Below are 23,482 nucleotides of genomic sequence, written 5' to 3' on the forward strand. Positions count from 1 at the left end.
GCAATCTAAATCTGTTTTGATACACTGGTATTTCCTCCTCTTTCCACACCTTTTTGGCTACTATTTTTGTCCTTGCAGCGCATCTTCTCTAGCTTTTGCATTTTTTTTACAAAAGAATATCAGGCCATTTTAGGCATGTCCCTTGATTTGAGGAGGTATATTTTAATCAACTGCCATGATTAATCCCTCTTCTGTTCCTTTGCACTGATTTTTTTAACATTATGTGACTACTGCTCCAGTCATTTATCCTGCGCATGTCATCCTCCCCATTCTTTTAATCACTCTTTCTTACCTACAACCTACTCTATCTGCTCTTTTAAATGCTCATCCCTGCTCTCTATACATTTTATATTTTACTCCCGTTCCCTTCAACAGAAAAAGAAAAATGGTAAAACTCACTAGCAATTTGGTGAGAATGACATTTTCATTAGTGGAAGGAAGCAAAGTTGATGTTGCTTCACCAGCGTGGAGAATGAGTTTCATGCCCTGACTTACCTTTCTACTACTGCTCAATCTGCATGGTGTTGGTGGAAGCAAAATGTATCCTTGGCCAAAACTATTAGCTGAAGCAATTTTGAGATTTAGCTCCAACATTAAAGTTGTACAAGGCCTGACTTTGGTGTGGCTTGAAAGTGCTTTTTATTCCATATCAGCTGTTACTGACTTACTGACAGACGGGTTATTTAACATGACATTAAAACATAAACATTCCTACCTCTAATCAGCCCCCACATCCCTCCACATTATCCTTTTGAAAATGTGGTGAGAACAGTCCTGGACTGACCAAATTTAAGAGCTGGTTTGTTAGGTGCCGTCCTTGAAGACTTCATTGCCAGGACAAACAAAAACCCTGCTCTTAGGAGGTGGCACACTGGACACCTAAATCAAGGCTAGTGTGAACATACGGAAAAAGTGAGGTTTTCTTTAAACACCCTGAACAGTGAGCTGTCAGAGATTAACTGGGTGTAAATTTGGGTGTGCACTGTTCTTCCTCCAATCCTCATGGTATAAGATGACAAGACACAATGACTGTAATCAGTCATTACAGTCATTGTGTAAAGGCAATCACAAAACCCAAGATCTTAGGCCACAAAAGCTTTTAGAAGACACATTGTGCCATCGGTTTCCTCCCACAGTCCAGAGATACATAGGCTCCACAACTCACTTGCAAAAGAGATGTCAATCTCAATGTGACTACCTTGGTTAAATAAAAACAGAAATTGTTGCACTGTAGATAGATTGCTAAAAAAAATGTCATAACTTTAGTCTTTAGTTCAAAGAGGTAATGCAACCATCCTACTTAATAAACTGACTGATGTGAATCCCCTCTATTATTTGTTGGCTAGTAGGCTACTGACTGACATAACTTCAGTATTTAAAGACTGCGTTTAATCAATGACTATGGCCAGGACTTACTCACAATTTGATGCATTTTAATTATATGTGTTCTTCTGTTCAATAATCAGAGTAAGTTTAGGTACGGTTGTATTTGGCTCTTTGGCAAAAAGTACACCAGCAGACCTGCTGCTGGCTCTGGCTACAAATTGTTTTTGGGGAAGAAATCATATTATGCATATGTACTAATGTTTCAAGGTACGTACTTAGGTGATTTGATTTAATATTTTAAAATCTAAATAATTTACATCTTAAATGAGAAAACCATGACCTACCTGGTCGTTCTTATCTGTCTCAGTTAACTTGTCCATTCCCCTTTCGGTCACAACCCCTTTGCAGTTGTTACGCCTTTTACTTGAATCGTTGGCCTACTGCAGTTCTTGACGCGGGATAGGCTGACATACAGTTCCCGTTTTCTTAAGAAAATATGATTGGTGGGTTTCGCATGCCTCTTTTCCGTCCGTTTCCTCCCATAACTTTTGTATTAGTCCATTGGTAAACTAAGTCCCCAGTCACAGCCGCGCTTTTCTTCGATTGGTTGGGATTAACAAGCGGTTTCCGCCCTCCCTGTTGTACCTGTCGCGTTGTGACAGGCTGAAAGCGCTTCCTGTTATCTCGCAGTTCCCCCTCACCTCTTTCCTTCCTAGCGATCACTCAGCTGCGTGCTGGAGTGCCTGCAACTGGCACTTATGCCACTCTACATGTGAACTAGTTTAAAGTAACTACCGGTGTAGTTATCAAGAGACTATAGAAGGAACAGAGCTGTTTTAAAGAAAGACTGACGAATTGCGGATTAGAGACTGAGAGAGAGCGTGGCCGGGGGGGTGGAGGGCTCTCTTTCCTGTCCAGATAAACCGCGGTTCACGCAGAATATGGCGGAGCAACATATAGTTAGCGACAGCAAGCTCAAAGCTTCCTCGAATACCGGGGGCTCGCTCTCTGGAAACAGCCGGTCGAGCTCCGCGAGTGGAGGAGGCGGAGGTGGAGGCCTTTCTGGTGGACTGACGCAGCCGGCAGGGTGGCAGTCCCTGCTGTCTTTCACAATACTCTTTCTGGCCTGGCTGGCAGGGTTTAGTTCGAGACTCTTCGCAGTTATTCGTTTCGAGAGCATCATCCACGAGTTTGACCCTTGGTAAGTAGCTAAATAATATTTCCTATTACCTTACCGTTGCATGGACGATCAGGAGCACATCACTTCGTTAGCTGTTCATTTTAGCGTACGAATGTCTTCCATTAACATAGCTAACGTTGGGTCGCTAAACTTGTGCTGTACGCCATTCAGTCAGTCTGAACTTTTATTCTACTAGGTAACTTTGTACACCCCCCTCCCGGCATGATATATTTCAGTAGTAATCTCCACAGCGACCTGCACACCATATTATTTAGGTGAAGCTAGTCTGGGAGTACAGCAGCTGTGCAGATGAAACGGGGGCAGTGCGGACTCATTCATTGATAAAGGACAACGGTGCATGTGGCACAGCGGTGCCTTTTGTGCTGCATTGATGCAACTGGAATTTTGGTTGCTAATGTTGGTATCTGGCCAGACAGCGCTAACCTAGAAAACACTGAGTCTGATTCCTATCCCCTTTTCAATACCTATTTTGTATCGGCTATTAAGTTAGCTGTAGCCTAAATGTATTTTTATTCATCTGTGAACTTCTGAACGCGAGGGCCGGTAAACTAGAAGATCTAATATAAAGAAGACCATTGTTTGGGATATATAGTTGACCCATTCATGTTAAATACCACGAACGTGTTGGAATTGTACCGGATCTTGCTCCAGTGATGTTTTAATCGCGACTAGAGGGATTCTTGTCCCCTCACTCAGCTTGCTGTGTAATCATATTCCGTGGGTTCATTCATCGGAGCTGTTACTCTCCTCTTTACTCTGTGTGCGGCTTTGCAAATGAGCATTGTACACTATACAGTTCTCCAGTTTCTCCAGTGCATTAGTATTCGCTTTCATCAGCTTCGTTATATAAACGGTAGCCTAATACTCAAGGAGGTCGGCTAAGGGAGGTTGATTAAATGAGGTTACACGGCTGCCATCACGATATAGGTGAGCGTGATGGTTGGCACAGTTGCTAATATTATTAGCCTTATGGTAGTAATGTCTCGTACTGTATTGCCCATGGTTACAATTTTTTCTTCAGTCAAACCAGAATGATTCAGGCTGTAGGTAATTCGTGTTATGTTTTTGGTAGCGTCAGAAACTCCAGCTGACGTCAGCCATTATAAAGGTATGAATTAGAAGGTTTAATTAAATATTCGACGAGGATTTATCTTATTCTCGTGATGCCATGAGGAATTTTCATTCACTGAACCTAAATTCCGTTGTATGTTTGGCCGATGTGCTGAACAATATTTTTCTTTAAAGGGTCCCATGGGAAAGCATACTTTACAGTGAAACTCGTAACAGTTTTTTTCCTTAGACCCCTGTGGAAGTAGCCTAGCTGTTCATGCATTCTGTTAGTCCACGCAATATTTAAGTATTCACAATGACATTACTATTAACCTTCAGGATGCACATTCTTAGAGGTGTGCGCATGTAAGAAAGAAAGAAAGAAAGAGACCGAGTTGGAATTCTCAGAGGTAACCAGTTTGTTTCTCCTCCCTCAAGTGCTGTTTATGAAAATACAATAATTGTCAGGTTGCAACCGAGTATCCAAGAAGGTGATTGAATAGCAGGGTAGAGTTGTGATTTCTTAAACATGCTAACAAGGAGGAAGCCTCATCAGTAAAAATGAGCTGCAACAGGCGGGTCGGATAAGGTCAGGGCCAGGCTGCCCTCTTATGTCGGTGTTATTTGTTTTTTCCTCTTGTCTGTATTTTTCCATCTCTCCAAAGTGATGTGTGGTGATAAGCAAGAGACCATATTGAAACTCCTGTGTTAGACTACAGATATTGTAGGAATGGTGGTGAATATGAATAGTGGCCGCATTTCAAAAGCAGGCCAGTGTTTGAAGACTTTTTGTAGTTTTTGTATTACCTTTTTGGCGCAGGTGATGAAGTCCAGCAGTGGAAATGTCATGCTTGCTTTCAGGGTGGACAACATCTTGTTTGGTATTTTCAGCTTCTTCAGTGATTGGGACCAAATTAGTACGTTCGGCACAGTTTACATCAGAAACACCTGCACTATGAATGCGAGTCAGGGACACCCACACTGCGCCTGTATGTCTTTTCAGAAACACCTGCTGTGTGCCTGTACTTCAGCAGTACCTGTGCTATCGCACGTTATGACAATGTTGACCTTTCTCAGAAGTGGCTTCCACCTAGCCACTCTCACAGAGACCAAATCTGATGTCCTGAGGAGATTGTTGATCTCAGGAAAATTTCTCCCACTTCACTTAATGAGCTCTGCAACTATTGGTGTTGTAGCTGGCCTCTTGATCAGCGATCTGGCAATTTACCTTCTTGTCCGATGCCTCGGCATGGTCAGACAAACTGATCCTGGTAGTGATGGGGTTGTGCCATTTTACCCCCTTTTTGTTACAATGGACAACACAATGCCTTGCCAACCTTTTTAGAACCTTCTCCAGCTGAGGTGCCTCTGCATTTATATCCAAGTTCAGTGGGCAGTTCCTTGGTCTTAATGCTAGTGTGACTGATGATTTGCTGCTGTTTCAGTTGAGGCTTCACAAAGTCACAGATATTTATTCCGTAATAATGCAATCAAATAAAAATGTATATAGACGGGTGACAAATTAAAGGAAAAACCTGAATGAGAAACATAAATACTGACACTTCCATGATACAGGTGCACTACTTGAACCGGAGCAATTATAATTTTTCTGGCTCTGTAGCATGTAGGCCTATAAATATTCTGAGCAGGCCCAGTTGACCTCAATTCTGGATCAAGATGGCAAGAGGAAGAAAATGTAAGTGTCTTTGAGAGAGTGTTCATTATTGGGGCATGGATGGCAGGAGCTTCAGTCACATAGGCTGCTCAACTGGCTGGTGTTTCAATCATCAGTAAATAGGGCCGGAAATTGTGGTCAAAAGCGGACATTCGATGACCGTGATGCTCGTGCATTTGTGCGATATATGTGAGGAAAAACAGAAGGGCAACTCTTCCTCAGGTTACTGAGAATGTTAATGCAGGACATGTCTGCAGCTCTTTTGGCATAGGCCTATATAGCGTTGTCAAGCAAAACTCCAGTTGGTAGTTCTGTTTGCATTGTTGTTAAGCAAAAACCTCTCGTTAATTCTTTGATTCTATGAAAACAATGGGCCTTATTCACAAAACTTTTCTTAAATTGTTCTTACTTTTGTTCTTAATGTTCTTTCGAAAAAACAATATGTGATTCATGACACAAGTGCAGACGTGTACTGTATGCATGTGTGTGTGTCTGCGTATGTGTGTGTTTTTGTGTGTGTATACTGTATATAATATATAAAATGTACCATATTTAAAGTATATAAAATAAAGAAGCAACAAAACATGTCAGTTAATTCTTCCATTCTTTCTTCTCCCCGTGTGCTCCAGTCAGAGATTGATTAGATTTTTGCATTCTGTTTTTGTTTTGCTCCAGGGCATAGTTCAGGTGTCCTTACTACTTACATTGATTTAAAATCTCTGCACAAACGTGTTTTCCTCTAATTGAGGCACAGTGATGTTTTATGAGGATGGATCAGTTTTTGTATTCACTTCGTGTGAGTTCTCCTCACTGCCTTCTAATTGAAATTGTACGGTGTCGCAAAGGTGCTGGATCACAGGTTACTATTGCTTCACGGTGCAACCAATTGAAACACTGGTAAAAAAATCTCATCTTAGTTTCTCTTGTTAATTTTGTATCCAATACAGCTTATTGTTCCAGGGTCTTACACAGACATACAAAATGGTTCTGTTTGGAACAAAGTACGGATCTATGTAGATTGACGTTTAAGGATTTCAGGAAGAAAGAATGTTTAACTGTAGTCAATAGACACTTTTCCTGTTAATTTGTATGGCTTTTGTTCCCTTGCTCTGATTCGTGGAACGATGTCACAAGTGTGCAAACTCCCAGTTGGTGTGGGCTCACAGTGCCAGGCTGCTCGGTGGCCGGATATGCCCTCTGAGGTCAGAGCCTCTGGCTCTGGACGTCTGGGGTCACATTATTATCTATTTGCCCAGCATCCTAGTGTAAAGTCTACACAGCATACGGCCTGTGTTTGGTCGCTCGTGACCACGTGGGCCAAAAGCTCATTCCACTTCTCCCCATGCGGTTAAAGCTGGAGTTACAGGGTGTCTTTTGGGACAAAGGAGGCGAGCTGAATTACCCTCAGATTTTACAGACTCAATAGTACATTACCTGTGTATGGAAGAGCACAGGTGGATTACAATGGCTGATGCAGAAATATCTTAAATTTAATATGTGGCGTGTAATTAAATACAGAAGAAAATTTGGTGCATATAATAAAATAAAGCCCAGAGCCCATGTCCTTCTTTAATTCTGAGCATGGCAGATAGTCAGTATTTACAACCCATGTGCCTTAAAAATGTAGCCTACATCAAAGCATCAGGTGTGGAATTGAAAAAAATTAATCTATATTTTCATGAGTTTGAATAAACATACACTACATTTTTTTGTATGATTGCCTAATTTGGTGTTGTTGATTCATTCATTAAAAAATTTTGTCACAAAAGTGCTCATTCATGTCTCATGCTCTTACTGTCAGATGCTGGGTAGATAAAACTGATGCTTAGCAAATCCCTTTTAATTTTAGCAGCTGCCATTGTTTTTACCGGCTTCTCTTTGCATTCAATGTATAGCCATCTCTTCAGCTAAGTAAATGTATGCGTAGGGGCTGAAACTACTGAATTTCCGTCCTGAAACCGTTAATGTAGCTGATGCCTGAAGCAGCTGCTGCTGGAAAAGAAGAGTTGTGTGGAATCTGAGGCTGGATTAGATGTATGATTAGCTCCACTGGAGTCCTCCCAGGTGCCCAAAGAGGCTTCGAGCCAACACCCTGCAAGTCCAGGGAGTCACGGGAGAAGTTCTGTATGAATTTCATGCACAGTTGTCTGAGCTGCAACAAAACCACACTCCCTGCCCGCTCGCACCCCTATATGAGTGCTTTGCTCGGTTTCTAGCTCAGTAAATAATGGATGTAAATCCTGCGGGGAGGCAGCGTAGTTGTTACCCTGCTTGTCACATTTTTAGGACCCCAGGACGGAGCTCCCTCTACTCCTGAATTGGCGATTGGTGGCGAATCCTCTCTCTGCCTCTCTCTCCTGTTTGTTTGAGGATTAATTATCCATATTTCAATGCGGACTACAGCAGTAGCCTAACGAGCATCCCCCTTAGGGGGTCTGGGGGGGAGGGGCTCACAGCGTGGTGATGCTGGGTGATGGAATCGAGAGACTTTTTATTAAAGTGATAAATTACATCACTGCCACTGCTATCCTCTCAGGGTTTAAATATCACCAACTGCAACTGAGACCAGGCCTTGGGGACGCAGGGTTTAGCACTGATTTACCTTTCAGAATTGAAGAGCAGGGGGTGGTTTTGGGTGTTTGAAGCCAGGAATGGGCCTCCTATGTAAATGTGTCTGCAAACACAACCGCAGACAGGAGAAGGATCCTGTTGGGAGGTGATTGGATTTAATAGCTGTTATTTTTTCTTTTCTGTCCCTCTGAAGATGGGGGGGGGGGGGGGGGGGGGGTGTGAATGAATGAGTTGTGCAAATAAAACAAAATCAGGAAGAAGAAAGCAAATGGTGTTTCAATTCAATTCAAAAAAATTCAGAAATGAACTTTGATCTCTAAAGTTCACACCACTTAACTCTCAGCTGGTGTGGTACAGAGAGGGATGTCTGGGCACCACACTCTTTAATCATGATGAATGCTCCTGTCGCTTGCATAACCGTTTAGCCTTGGGAGAAAAAAGGCATGGCCACGTCCATTTAAATTTCTCACCTGGCACTTGTTTGTACTGGTAGTATTAGATCACATTAGGACGTGACTACTTTTTGTTGTGAGGTCCGAAGAGAGAATGTTGTTGGAATGGAATGTTGTGATCTACTGCAATTGGTGTTGGTTTTTTGTAACTTTAACCTGAATTTCTCTTTTTGTGTATATGATGCTTGGCACCAAGGTGCTGTACAATGGCTTTATGTGTCTAATGAATGCTTCTGTTCACACACTGCGCCAGTCCACTGTGCTGAATGAGAAGCTTCCTTCCCAGCATTTGATTGAACAGCTGTGTGGTGGGGGGCATGGTATTCACTATAGCCATCTATGTTTGCAGTGGTAGTGTGGTGTGGTCACTACGGTGGGGAAGGAACTGGGCTTGTAAACAGATGTAGGGTTGATTCTCAGTGCGGTGTTGTTACAGTATCCATCAATAAGGCATGGAGAGTGTGCGTGTCCAGTTTGTAGTAGAACATGGGTCTGTAGACTGTGGTTCTGTGAATTATAGGCAAATTTGGAAACCACGTTTTTCCTTGGAGATTCCAGGGCCTGGACATCTGGTGTTGCATGTTCATGATAATGCATTATTTGCATTCTGCAGGGGAATGACTTTGTGACTTTCTGTCTGCCATGCATATAGGAACTTGTGCTGTAATGACACAGATAGGCTAAAAATTCAGGGTCGATAAGATTAGTCTGTCGTACCACCCTAGCACTGGCCACACTTCTCAAACACATAACCATGAGACTTGAGCTATTCACATACCATAAAGCATGTTTTGCCAGAAAAGCAGGTAGGATGACTTGGCTAGATGACTGTGGAGAATGTCAGCTGATCATTTAGTAGCCAGGCAAGAATAAAGGTGTTGCTGTGACTTGTAGTCAGGGATGCTATGAAAAACTGCAAACTTGTGCAGCGATCTGAATATTGAAATATTGCTATTATCAGAATCATCTGAATATTGGTGGTGCAGAACATTATTGTGTTTTATTGAAACAAATGAGTGGGTGGCACATTCTGTCACTCTGCCCTGCTGTAGATAATCAACTGTCAGTGTGTCGGAGGGCACAGGGGACACAGTGACTGAAATTATTCAGATGTAGTCTAAATAATGAGCAGCACATGCATCTTAAAAATTCTCTGCAAAATCCAGTACAGGCCATTTAACATTCACGTATGCATTTGTGTGTTGATAATTCTCTTGGTCTATGCTTTCATTCAGGAGTTAAGTATGAAAAGTAAAATGCATGCAATTAAAAGGAAGATTCATTTGATTTCATGTGACAAATTTCATGCTTTGAATAGGCAGTTAAGTTGATGATTTAGTTTGGTTAGTTTGGTTTAGCACTGGTGTTGGGGAAGTGAGGGTCAAGTAAAATATGTTTAATTTCTGAATCCAGTGGTTTTAACAGCTAACACACTTGTTGAATGTCCAGCACTCTGAATGCAGAACATAAGTGCAAAGATATCAATTATCAACCTCAAAAAATATCAATATCAGTTAAATTGCTGAATTTGTTGATATGCAGAGCAACCTGTAGGATCAACCTTTATCAAAATGTACAACTCACAGTTAGATTAAAATGAAAAGATTTATTAAGTTGCAACAAATACTGAATGTCTAATCTAAAGATGAAGATTAAGCTACATTAAAAAAACAATGTTACAGTCACAAAGGAAATTAATGAAATAAAATACCATATTTCATTAAACGGAAGTTTACTTCTGCCTTTAACAACAGAGGTGATATTTGTGTCAAGATCAGATCAAATAACAGTTAAATCCAGCCAGTAGTAATCTCCACCTTCAGGAGAAATATTTTCCATGTTTCAAAACCAAATTGCACCACATTGGTTTCTGCTGGACTCTGGACCTGCACCAAAAATGTAGATTTCAACTATCAGCCCTCAACAACCCTTATGTGTAGAGGTAAGGGTGAGCTTAGGTAAACAGTGTCCTTGTTTTGTGTTCATACAGTTCAGCTTCCATCACTTGACCATGTCAGTCACTACCTTACTGACCAATCAGAAGAGAACAATACAGAACTTGGTAAATGTAACCTACCTGGTAAATGTGTTCATGCCTTTAGTCTGCTATGAGCGGTAGGACTGATTCATATTTCTAATTCTACATGCACATCACAAACACAGCGTTTTGTTATGCTGACAAAACACTGCTGCTGAAATATTTAAAGGTGCAATGTGTAAGTTTGTTAGAACACTTTTGTTCATATTTGGTTCAATTTCCTTCACATCCTGACAGATATCAATAAATTAAAACTCTGAGAAAAAAATCAGATCTCTCTGACTTTCCCAGGCTTTGAAATCAGCCGCTCCGAATTTCACAGCACCATAACAACTAGCCTAATCAGGACAGCCCTCTGCATGGAGGCTTCCCTATTTACCTGTCAATCATCTTGCATTTAAAACCTTTAAATATATTTTTACTCTGAATTTGATATCAAGACATACAGATAATGAAAGCAAAGACATTTTTTGAGTAAAATCAGATGAAATCCAATACATTAGCTTATAGCCTAGTCATGAAATAAACTGATGTGACTGGTGGCAAGCTGGCTAGACTCTAAATGACGCCAACCTCCAGTGCTACCCTAAAACTATATTTTTATTCTGAATTTGGCATTAAAATTTACAGATTATGAAAGCCAAGTTATCAGTCTACTAAAATAAGATGAAACCCTTAAACAGCCAAAAATGAACATAAATGAAATATTTGACGTGATCATTGTTTTATATAAAATTCGCTTCCCTGGTAAATGTGCTATGCCAGCCCAGTACACTTCCTGGTAAATGTGTTATGTCTTTACGTTCCCTAATAAATATATGCCCCCCTTGCTTAATGTGCACTGGCCTTTCAGTCCTCTGACTGATGGACCACAATAATTTTTTTCTGTATGCCTCTCCCCTGCTTTATCACAGTAAATGAGATGGGAATTTAATGCACACATAAGGAAAATTCATGCACAGTGGGTTGTGTGGGTTAAAGTAAAGGTAGTTGAAATGAGAAAAACATTGCTCTCAACAGTTAAACCACCGAAAAGAACATGTTGTGTTCAGTGTATCAAGCTCAAGTTGTCAAACTGGTTGCAGCTGAGCAGGTTGTCACGGAAATAAACACAGATTTTAAGAGAAGCAACAAGCAGCCTGTTTTACTGGGTCTGTATGAAATAAAAATAAAAAGCAAAATAAAACTGGGCTTTTCAAGGAATCTCAACAGTTTGGATGAATCCCATTGTGTCTGCCACTCTAGATTTGGAGATTGAGGGGGAAGGATATTTTAGTGTCTGTGTGGGTTAGAAATTCCGGCAAGCTCTAATTTGCCGGAATAAATTGTGGACCTCTTATTCTCCTCTTTAGAATGTGAGCCTGCGTTGGAGGCTTAAACCTGTCTTGCAGAGAAGAGGCTGAAAGTGGCCTTCTTCCAAAGTGGAAGTGAGATGTCGATGGTGTGAGGGGTGCAGGTGCTCTTCCCTAAACGAACTGCACCTCCATTGGTCAGCTTGTCTTGTTTGCTGAGCTTCTGCAAAAAGTGTGGAGATTGAATTGCATCTGCACTCCTCTGAGGGAACATCTGAAACCCAGTGGGTTTGTGTTGGACATCACCCTTGTGGTTTTAGAAATCTTCTTTGTATTTGGCCTCAGCCCCACTGAGGAATCAAGGCTGCAAGCCCAGTTATGGTCACTTTGTTTCCTTTCCTTTTGTCAACTAAGGGGGTTTGTCAGCCAGAAGGTTTTGTGACACATCAGAGTCTCCAGAAGGATAGGTTTCTAAATCATTTAAACTTTTTGTAATGAAATTCAGAATATGAATTAGGCAAAGTCCACTGAAAGCCTGAACCTTTGAAGCAAAAGACCCCCCCCCCCCCCCATTTTACATTGAGGTACACAATCTTGACCACCTTTCACTGGCAACACATTTCTGGACACACTGTATCCTTCCTTGGTACTGTGACCCTTTGTTACTTGATTTATTGGAGTATGTGTGTGCTTGTGTGTACATGGATTCTGGTGTGTGCAGTGTGCATGTATGTGCTCTGAGCCTGAGGAATAGCCTATGTGTTCCTGTCCTTCACTTTAAGCACTTTAACCCCCCCCCCCCACCATAGTACAGCAGTGTGTTTCAGAGGCATGTTCTTCAGTGCAGGAGCAGAGCGCCATGTGACTATCCCAGTTGCTTCCAACTGTCAAATTAAACTGCTAGTTTCTCCCCAACAGCGCAGTGAAATCCATGTAATTCGAGCTTCTGCGTTTGTTCGCTTTTTTGTTTTATTGCCGTGGTCATGCTTCACTTGCTGTGTGATTGACACCCTTAAGACTATGCCTTACCATCTGCTGGAGAACATCCTGTGTGAACCGGGGAGGGGAGGCGAGGGCCGGTAATGATTGACAGCGCTACATGTGTGTTTGGACGTAGCAGCTCAGTGTATAGAGTCCTGGGTTCCACCATGCTTGCTGTAGCAGCACAACTTCACACTGGCCCTGATCATTGATAGTGATGCTGTTCTGTACTAGTTTGTTTAAATCCGGGGTCACTTTCTATGCGTAGTTTTTACATAATTCATACAGAGATTGTTTAGCTGGAGACACTGGGGTAAAATATTATTCTCAAGGGCGAAGAGAGAAAAACACTGCAAGCCCTCCGATCCTGAAGTAAATATAACCACAGACCTGAGAGACTTGTGGTGTGTGTGTATACACAGACGCACACTCACTGGAAGTGCAGTTCGCCTTCAGTGGAGGGGCCTGTGTTGGGCAACTCCTGACCTTTATTCAGTGTTAACCTTGACTGGGTGATGTGAAGAGAAGCCAGGCCACTAGTCGTTCTGCACCAGAGCTCGCATCATATTGCCTCTCAAATGCCAACAGCTGTTTGTATTCCTTTGTGTTTTTAAGTTCATTGGTTGATGCTCTCCTCAAAGGCCGCAGCTGAGCTTTAAAGTGTTTTTTATTTGTTCTGATGAATAGTTAATGTATTATTATTATTATTATGATTTTACTTCATGCTCTGAACTGTAATTGGATAGGACTTCTTAACCAGATTGGGTGTTTAGTTGGTCAGCAATAAGAGGGATTGTGCTGATTGGGTGCTTAAGTGGTTAGTAATAGGAGGGATTGTGCTGATTGTGTGGTTAGGTGCTTTGTCTGTGCTTGGCCTGGATGCTAATTTTCCTACATCCTGGCCATTTTCACCTACCTAATGCTTTATGCCCCTGAGTCTTGGGCGGGGAGTTCTCTCTCCGGAGCTGGGTCTGCTTCTTAATTCTGGTTCTGGGGCTACTTTTGCGTGTGGTCACACAGGAGAGTACAGCAGAGCCCAGAGCTGTTGGGTTGCGAGAGGTTGCACATATTGCCAGGTGGACCATGACTGTCTCTTCAGAGACCAACATTATGTACTAGCCTAAATGTAATCGTTTCTTTCAGCCGTTAATGGTTTCCTCTCCTGGGCAGATGCTGGACACGGAGGTTGGACATGCAAATAGTCTTCCAACATTCCCAGTGCAGCCATTGCAGATTTGCTTTGTACTCAAATATTGTTTGGTATCTCTGAGAAGATCTAGCCATTTAGCAATGTGCCCATTAAACCTCTCAGCTAAAAAACTTTGACTTTATGTGACGATATGAAGCACAACATTAGGCCTTGACTTGAGCACCCTGGTCCTTTAGACTTCAAAGACACTTATTTTGCACAATAAGTCATACAGAACATTCCACCGATCAGAATGATATTTGAATGTAATTTTCCAGATCATTTACATACCATGACCTTGCAGTACATTTTATTAGAACTAATTAACATTTATAGCCAGTTTTGGTTTGCTTCAGTTCTACATTGTGTGCCCAAAGTGAAATGACTTTTTTGGTTGTCTGCCTCAGGGTTTCGGGTTTAATTGAGATTAGTCATGGTGCCCCTGCTTGTCCCCTGTGGAGATCAGGGCTCCATTGGCCAGAGCCCCTCCAGCTCTCGGCTCTGTCGCATGGCAGGTTCACATTTTTTTTCTTTATCTTCGTCACCGTTTTCAGACTTCCTCTTATTTCCTCTGCTGCTGACGGCTCATTAGCCCCTTGTTTCTCTAAAGCACCAGATCCGTTTTGTGCTGCCCAACTCACCCTCTCACGTTCTGTCCCCCATCGCTGCTCCGTTTCCTGTTGCCGCTCTGTCCCCTGTTGCTTCTCTGTACCCCTGCTCTGTTCCCCCGCCACTGCTCTGTCCCCTGTTGCTGCTGTGTAGACGCACGCTCACTGTTGTGCTGGCATTGTGAGCCAGAGCCATAGACCCATAGCGGGGTTTGTGGAGCTTGTTTGTGGGGTTTATTGGTGTTGGGTTATAACAGCAGCGCAGCGTTAGTTATCCGCTCCGGCTGGGTCAGGCTTCTGGAGGGGGTCAGAGTAGCACCCGCCTCACTGGCGTATGGTGATGTGTACTGGCTCCCTTCAGCCAGACTTGCCTCATTAGACCCTGCATTTCCTTCTGCTTTCCTGTTCTACGGCTGCTTTGCTTCTTAATTATTCTACTTGCCCAAACCAAAAGCATCCATGAGGATATCCAGTGAACAAGCTGAAGTTGAAAGTTGGCCACAGTGGCCTCTGACATGGACATGGTGTTATTTTTGTAGGTAGTTTTAGCACTTTATTTTGCATTGATTTTCCAGGCTGATGCAGTGAATGTGATTGGACAGCAGGGTCTATTGCTCTCTTAAGGCTGTTTTGTCAGCTGTTGTAATTAGGGGCTGATTATTTTCAGTGCATCTTGTTGTAGCGGTTGCCATACAAGGTGTTATGTTCATGATGATGGCCATCATTATCTTCACCTAGGGAATGACAAGACAGGATTGTTAAAATGCATGAAATAATAGCAATCTAAAATTGGGAAATATGTTGAGCGCATCAGCAACATCACACTTTTTGAAGTGCATTTAATGAAATTTTTAAACTTGTTAAATGTCAAGTAGGCCAATTAGCTTCCAAAGAAGAGATGCTGCTTATTTGTGCCTTTGTAGGCCTTTGTGTGTCAGAGTTCTGCAATTAACCTCCGGGTTAGATATGCAATGTGGCTTTAAGTAATTGGCTGTGGAACTGACATTTATCTGAGGAGATGGTTTTCTGTATTGTTATTGTGCCGGGTATTGTTCTTTATCCTTTTTAAGGTTGAAGAGAGCTCAGATACGCTTCGCTTTCCTCTGCCCCTGAAGTCCAGGTTTCGCTTGATCATGTAGCCTGTGCTAAGGCTAGGTTCAGGTACCATGGCATCTAAATAATTAAATGATGCCTGCAGGCCTTTTGCTTCCCTGTTCTTATTAATACGCTACAAAAGAGTAATGGAAACAAGAGTGCTGTCACTACAGTATATCCGTTAACTGTTTTTTAATTTCTCCACACTTAGCCTATTCAGTAAAAAAGTTTAGGCTATATAGAGCAATGCAATTGATTTTCAGGCTAACTTCTTTTAACAACCTCCATTAGGCCAAATGTCATTACTGCTAGCTGCACTGGCATTAGAATGCAACCACTAACTCCACTCTTATGAGACCATTGCAACCACGAACTCCACTCAGATGAGACCACTGAAACCACTAACTCCATACATATGAGACCACTGAAACCACTATCTCCATGGGTGTGAGCTCTACTACTCCCATTTTACTAGACAACTACCTGTGAGGTCTGGTTTACACTTGTCTCTTTCTACAACATGAAGTGCCTTCTGAAGGTTTTCAACTCCATTGATTTTTTCTAATTTCCTGTGTTGCAAAGTCACAATGAAATGTATTTAAATGTAACTTTCTCTGCTCCTACATAACCAACTCTCTATGATGTCAAAATTAAATAAGGCATTGAGATATCTTCAGAATTATATTAAGAAAATGGCCAGAATATAAAATGGGTAGTATTCAATTATTGATAGTATTCGAGTATTCATAGCCCCTTTGTATTAGCAGTCTAAATTGGGCCAGGTGTATTAAATTTTCTTGAGATCATCCTATGTATGTTAATCAGGTCCATCTATGTTGATTTCAAATCCACCTGTGTTGAAATGAGCGATTGCAGAGTAAATTTAACTAAACCTGTGATGTCTCACTACTGAAACTGCAGATCAATTCAGGTAAGTTGTCATGAAAACCAAGAAACTGCCTGTGGAACTTCAAGATGAAATTTTTAAGAGGCAAGAAGCTTTAGAAGGTTATAAAAAGACTAGCAAAGCTTTGATCCCATATTCGATATATCAAAATCAGATTTGTCTTTTGAAGGCACCTGCATCAGATCAAAGTGTAAACAGGGCCTCTCCACTCCACTTGTATTAAAGCTGCTGCTAACTCTGAAAATATTATGGCACTACTGCTGATCAACACCAGTGACGCTAACTGTTGCCTGTGTGCCCATGCAAACATGATGCAGAGTGCCCCCCCTACACACACACACACACACACACATGTGCACTCAAAGACATGCATGTTAGGTGCACTCCTGCAGGTGCCCTTGACCAAGGCACTGGCCTCAGAACTGGAGTTGGTCCCCGAGCGCTGCACTGTGGCTGCCCACTGCTCCTAAGTAACTAGGATGGGTCAAAATGCAGAGGACAAATTACCCCACGGGGTTCAATAAAGTATATCTTTATCTTTATCTTATCTTCACGATTACACTCAAATGCTAACACACAGGCTAACAGTTAGGATGGGTTTATTTTCAGGACACACATCGGCTTTACTTCCTTGGATGAAGGTTTTCAGAATGCAGCAGCTCACAGAGAAGGCAATAAAGAGACTGTGTTTTTCGAAAGGGTATCAGCTCTTTAACGTTACCATGGTAATGTAACCCCTATGAATGGCGTTAGCGTGCGTGAGGTTCGCTGTGCCAGCTCGTCTCACTGGCTTTGCACCGAGCTGGTTTTGTTCTCTGGGAGGGTGCTGAGGAGAGGAGAGCACTGCACCTCTGCAGCTATGTACATCTCTCTCTCTTTCTTAGTTCTCTCTTTCTCTCTCCTGCTGTATTTATCCTTCTTCCCCTCATCCTCTTCCCCTTCATGCCATCCTCCTTATCTTCCTCATCTCTCCCCTTTTTCCCGCTTGCAACTTATTTTATCCCTCCCTCTTCCACTCCCATATTCTTCTCTTCCTCCCTCTACCCCTCTGTCTTTTTACAGCTGCTGTACTTTGTGTTCTGATTAGAGTGACATGGACGGGGTTTGGTGTACTGGAGCAGACCAGACCAGACCCCGCACTGCCCTCCTCTCCAGTCTGGTAGACAGTGTGAGCACCAGCCACCCATGGGAAGGGAACTGCTGGAGTTTATCGGGGAGTGGGGGGGAGGAGGAGAGAGAAAAGAGGGATGGCAGTGTGGAGCTATAGCCAGGAGGCAAGCTTGTGTTTAACTTCTTTTGTGTCTGTTGCGGATTTTCTGTTTTATTTTAAATCTGCTTCTGAGCTAAGTGAGGTTTATAAGTTGTCAATGCATTAATTCACTTGCAGCCACTGAGGATCTGTCAAGATCACAAGCTGCTTTTGTTTGTTTGTGTGCAGAAGTGTGGGTATCTAAGCACAGACATGTACTGTGGGAAATTTGGGCAATGCAGGGTTTGCTGCAGGAAAATACCGTGGGAGTGATGGGGTGGGGTTGATTGGTTTGGCTGCAACTGAGAGGGGCGGGGCCAGTTTTCATGTACGTGACAAAGTACAGCTAACTGCCAGAATAAAGGAAACGTGAGGAAATGAGGGATTCAAAGCGTACTGAAAGCAGGTGGTTTGTAGGTCTTGTTTCTGCGTTCATTAAGAAATTAACAGACCATCATGCTCAGGGTCATGTACAAAAATGCCAGGCAGGCTCAGCTGCCAATTATTTTGGGTACCATGGCTAGAAGAGCCCTCAGTAACTGTGAAAGAGGGCTGGGTGTTAGGGCACATTTGACCGGAGCTTCAGTGATGAAGACTGCTCAACGTTCTGATGTTACGCAAGGAACAGTGTCTAAGGTGATTTTGGCATGGGAGTGTGAGGGAAAGACGTCACCTAGGGACAACAGTCCATGCAACCATGCTTTTGTTTGAGATGCCAGGCAAAAAGTGACTCAATCTATTGACTGCAAACCTCAAGGTACGGTGTGAACAGGCATCAAGGCTCATTAAGAACAGCCCGTTGAGCACTTCAGTGATAGTCTTGAGATTATTATAGGCTACTGCGGCTGGTTAGTCATTCCACTACATTACAGGTATTTAGCAGACTCTTTTATCCAGAGCAACTTACACAACTTTTACATTGCATCCATTTATACAGCTGGATATATACTGAAGCAATACAGGTGATCCTACCCAGAAATCAAACCGGTGACCTTTAGGTTACAAGACCAGTTCCTTACCCATTATACTACGCTGCCACCCTGTATTCTACACCGTGGTTAATGTTGTAATAAATCTCCTTGAACAATCGTCCCCATGGCAGATCTAGGATCAGCATCTCTCACATATCCTCCACATTTATGTAATGCTGATTCTAGGTGTAGATGACTCTTAGGAACACTTGCTCCTCAGACTCGACCATCAGTTTCAATGTTGTTTTTTCTTGTGATCATTAAATCAGATTTGAGCATTTATTATTATCACACCTGTTTTCCTGCTCTGCCCCACTGTGCCTTAATTGGCACAGTCTGGAAAAAACCTGTGAAGCTTGAATGTGGATTTCGTACTGTGTGAGAAGCTTATTCCCTCCTTTTTTATTTCCTTTGCCATTATGAAGCCTGTTGTAACAGGAGTTGGTCAAGCCTCACCTTCCCCAAGCTGATTAGAATGCTGAGGGCAATCTTTTGTGTGGTTTCTTGCTCATCTAAGGAAATGTGAGATGATGGTAGTTTGCTTCATGTTGGATAGAGACGTGGTTGGTTATTATAATCATCTCACGCTTTTTTCTGTAAGTATCGCTTTAATCTTTCCATCTTGAAGGACGTCCGTAGGACACAACATCAGACACGTGCAGGCAGAGCAAAGATTGTGTAGTGAGCAACTGTGAAGGAGAACCACACTCGTTTCACAGGGCTCCGTTGTCTCGGTGACAGAGTGTGAATTCAAGTGTGAACCTCCTCCTTTGTTATAATGTTTTGAGTATCCACGCACATTACCTGAAGTAAACAAACCAGGCTGTGAGGCAGGCGAAGACAGAAAATCTAATGGCAATGTGGTGGCAGCCTGCTAGATCATCCAACACCCTCATTTAAATGTTAATGTCAGTTTCCAAGATTGTGATTGACAGACTGGTAAAGTGGAAACTTTTACATGAGTGAAATGTGTTAAAGGTACGTCCATACTTGCATTCCTGATGGAAAAACGTAGATACCGTAAAGCATTTATACTTTTTTCTAGTCCCAGATGGGGCAGATATGCAAGCAGTGCACTAATTCATCTCGTGTTCTCTTACTGTGCTGTGAGGGCCTACAATCTGGCTAATTATTTTAGGTTCTTTATTTCAAATTTATTTCTGTCCAGTGTTCATGTTATGGCAATTTTCACTGTTTTGTTGAATGAACTCATTTTTGCATTTTCACATTTTGAAATTGCGTCAGCTGCCATGCTTTTTTTCATTTTTACCGGTTTACCAGTTGGCTCTCAGGCAGCATTGTTATTTAGAGCGCTGAGTTTCATTGATGTGTTATTGGGTCTGGCACACCAGATGTTCATTACAATGTGGATCACTGAGGCTTCAACAGTAAGGTATCAATTCCTCTGATATGGAAACAAATACAGATTGGCTGAGGTTAGATTGCTGACTTGAAAATACACCCAACCAATCAGAAAAGCCCAATAGAATAGTTTTGCTACAGACTCTACACAGACCTGGTGCACTATTTGTGAAAACGGTGCGTCCTGAGCACCCCTGTTGTTGCATCACAAATGAGATGGATTTTTGGCTGTCCAATCCACCCCTTTAAGCCATCTGTTCAGCTGCAGTGTGCCCAGTGCCCCCTGGTGGTGATTGACAGCGGTGCTCTGCCCCCCTACTGGCAGTGGCCTGTAGTTTCTGGCCCTTACTGTACCCCATTAACCCTGTGTGGCCCTGAGACCCAGGATGCGGTGCTTTAACCAGTACTCAGCGCACTGAGAAAGAGACATGAGGAAACAAGGGTCATGAAAGTCTTCCTTTTAAAATGTATATCATTGAACAGACAAGAATTTTCTCATCAAAAAGTTGAACACATTTGCATAAAAGTCTCCTTCCCCCATCTTTCTGTGACAGTTGAACCTCTTAATATATCAACCAACAACACATAGCACTGCTCTGATAAATATTTAACTAGATTTTTTGTTGTCTTTCAATAATTACTGAAAAGCCTGCCTACTTGTTGTTCGTTACACAGTAAGATTCACTGAGCCCTATCCATAATAAACTTGAATACACTCAGTCTGAAAATACATAGCCAGCAGTACTCTGTTTGCATATCTGCTTAGTATTCATAGTGAAATTTAATCCGTCTGCCAATTAAAATGCTCAAAGTTGGTGAGGGAAGAGTCACTTTGATATGGTAGTTCCAGGAGAGAGAAGAACCCTCAGTCTTGTTGGGAGAACTCAATTTCTCAATGAGCCATTTTATTTTAGGTTAATTTTCTGTGGGATTAAATTGCTTTGGAATCCTCGGACAACATCAGATGGCAGACACAGCGTTCATTGTGCTTTCCCTTGTTGCCGTTGGGCTGAAGAGACCCAAGTGAAGATTAACGGGATTGATTTTCACTAAAAAGGTTCAAGTCATTTTAGTAGGAGGTAGAACATGGCAATACCCACATGAACTGTCCCAAGGGAGCAATCGAATAAATTTAATCTCTTCCCAGTCAATTAAAATAGTGCCACTGAGGTGCTAAATCCTGTGTTGCAGTCTACGATACTGCAGGGGTTCGTATGTGACCACTGGACACTGGCTGCACATTGTCAAAGAAATGTCTTCCAATAAATAATTGTTTTAATGGGTTGCCAAACTGAAATGCAGGCTTTCAATAGAAATATGAGCCTACCTGCTTTTATGATGCAGGTAGTACGCGGGATGTGCATTTGGCTCATATTTGCTTGTTTGTTAGTGGGGCCAGTTGTTAATGGTTGATTGTTAAAATAATGGTACTTGATCATTAAATTTGGTCCGTATGCAATTAAGGCATTTTGAATAATGCAACAGAGAGTGTCACAGAGGATGTATGAGCGGCCCTAATGTAGCCTAATGGCCCGTTAGCTTTGCTATCTGAAAAAATATTCTAAAAATAACCATGCTGAAAAATGTCATTTTTATTCCTTATTTAAAACCAGGGAATTCAGGTGTATTTTTAAAGTTACATTTTCCGAAAATTAATGAAATTAATGAAAACTGGCTAATTTTTCTACTTCTTGCCTGCCTTGTCATTTGAATTTGTGAGCGTGTGGAACCTGTGAAGACGGAGCCACCTTTAGCTCATTGCTCCTTTCTTGTGTGCACTTTGCTTTTATGTGAGTGGGCATAGCTCCATGCTGCCTTATGAAAATGGCTGCTCAACATGAAAATACTGCATTTACATTTTGCTTGTTTTTTTCATAAAGGGTCCAGATGGGACTTATTTAAATCCTGGCAAGACTTTCCTTTATATCGCAGCAGCCCTGTGGCCCAGTTCCTCCCCACACAACAAGCTGCCGGGACCATAAGAGCCATAGCACGCAATTTCCTCTTTATTTATTTAATGATAAAGACGCTGACAGACAGTCCCCGCGGCGCTCGAGCTGCAGTGCCAGGCTTTGGCCAGCCTTTGAGCTCAGCTGTGGAAAATCGCGCTTCTCCACGCGCAGCGTCACGCAGCCCTCCGCTTGGCTGTCGCCTCTCCGGCAGCGCCGTGTTCAGTTGCCTCGTTGTTGCATCACGGCAAGACCGACCGAAATGAAGCGCTTGGATTATGCTGCTGTTTGCGGAGCCCGGGGGAGCCGTGTCCCGTCCTGCTCCCTTATCCTAAATGATTAATTCGGCTTTATGTGGGCGCCGTTCAGCAGGTGAAACCGGAGAGGCGGACTGACACCGGATCACGCTGTGTTTACAGCGCTGTGTCGTTCAGCTGTCCTGCTGGGTCTTTGTTTTCATCATTTCCCGGCCTGTGGTTTTCAGGTACGGCTTTTGCTGAAAACGTTGAGGACGGTTTGGGAGCTGGCACAGTGATGGCTCTGGGAGCAGAAGGCATGTGGCAGAGCTTCCTGGCAGCGTATTTATAACTGAATCCTGCGGTCTGCTGTCCATCAGGAACCGCTATATTGATTTGCACAAGAACACCCAATTCCATAAGTACACACAACCTCCCAGTTGAGCAAGCAGTACAGACGGGGTCAGGTGCTGCAGACCTGCCTCACAGGCTGAGCAGCTCCACTCTTCTATTCCACTAAATCTTCTGAGTGGGTCCCGTCCAGTAATATGTGAATATGCTGGAAAATAGCCTTGAGTGATCAGAACTGTTGCAGTAATTCTGTTCCTGTGATTAATATGCGCAAGCTTTCCCCTTGAGTGGAGTGTTATATCATTGCATAGCTTGGTCGTCATAGTATTACGTTAATCCCCCACAATGATTTAAGAGAATTGTAAGCCTTCGCTGCAGTGTTATTACTTGCTGTGAAGAAATTATTCTGTAACAATTAAAACGTGTCTCAGTAAATTGTTCTGTTCTCTCCTACAGTCTTAAGGTCTCTTGTGCTCATTGATCTGATATGTTGGGTTCCCTGAGCATTGGCTTAGCACCGGGCAACCGTCTCCATGGCAGATGGTAGCCATCAATCTCGTTCTCTTGATTTGAGTGAAGCCATATTTCCCCCTTTGTATGTGATTGGCTGCAAGGCACTGCATTTGTGAATTGACCTGAGCCTGTCATCCTGTTGTTCTTAGGAATCTATAAGAACCAATTAGATCAATTTGAGTGCAGGAAGTAGATCTCTGCTGACTGCTAATTGCTGAGAATCACTGTGCAAGTTTGTCCACGGTTAATGATTCCCAGTTTGGGAGGGGGTTTCGTTGATGAAGAAATTCTTTCAAGTAACAATGTTTTCATGGAACCAGTCTGAATGCAAAAATGACAAACAACACACATCTGAAGCTTCAGACAGGCTCAGTCAAGTGCTCAGAGTATTTTGAAGGGATTTCCATAGCATTTAGACAGGTTTAAATCTAACAAATAATTAAATGTATAGCTTCATAGAGAAAGG

The 23,482-nt window shown here is 42.5% G+C and overlaps 1 protein-coding gene across 1 annotated transcript in view; it reads left to right on the plus strand.

The window, feature by feature from the left end:
- The first annotated feature begins 2,029 nt into the window (after positions 1-2,029).
- The window catches only part of stt3b (STT3 oligosaccharyltransferase complex catalytic subunit B), a 61,310-nt gene continuing 39,857 nt past the window's right edge, over positions 2,030-23,482 (plus strand). Inside the window, exon 1 of the mRNA XM_035382169.1 lies at positions 2,030-2,527. Coding sequence (XP_035238060.1) covers positions 2,268-2,527 — 260 coding nt within the window. The 5' untranslated portion in view covers positions 2,030-2,267. The remainder of the gene's footprint in view (positions 2,528-23,482) is intronic.

The sequence above is a fragment of the Anguilla anguilla genome, chromosome 1, assembly GCF_013347855.1.
Source record: "Anguilla anguilla isolate fAngAng1 chromosome 1, fAngAng1.pri, whole genome shotgun sequence".
Classification (NCBI taxonomy): Eukaryota; Metazoa; Chordata; class Actinopteri; order Anguilliformes; family Anguillidae; genus Anguilla; species Anguilla anguilla.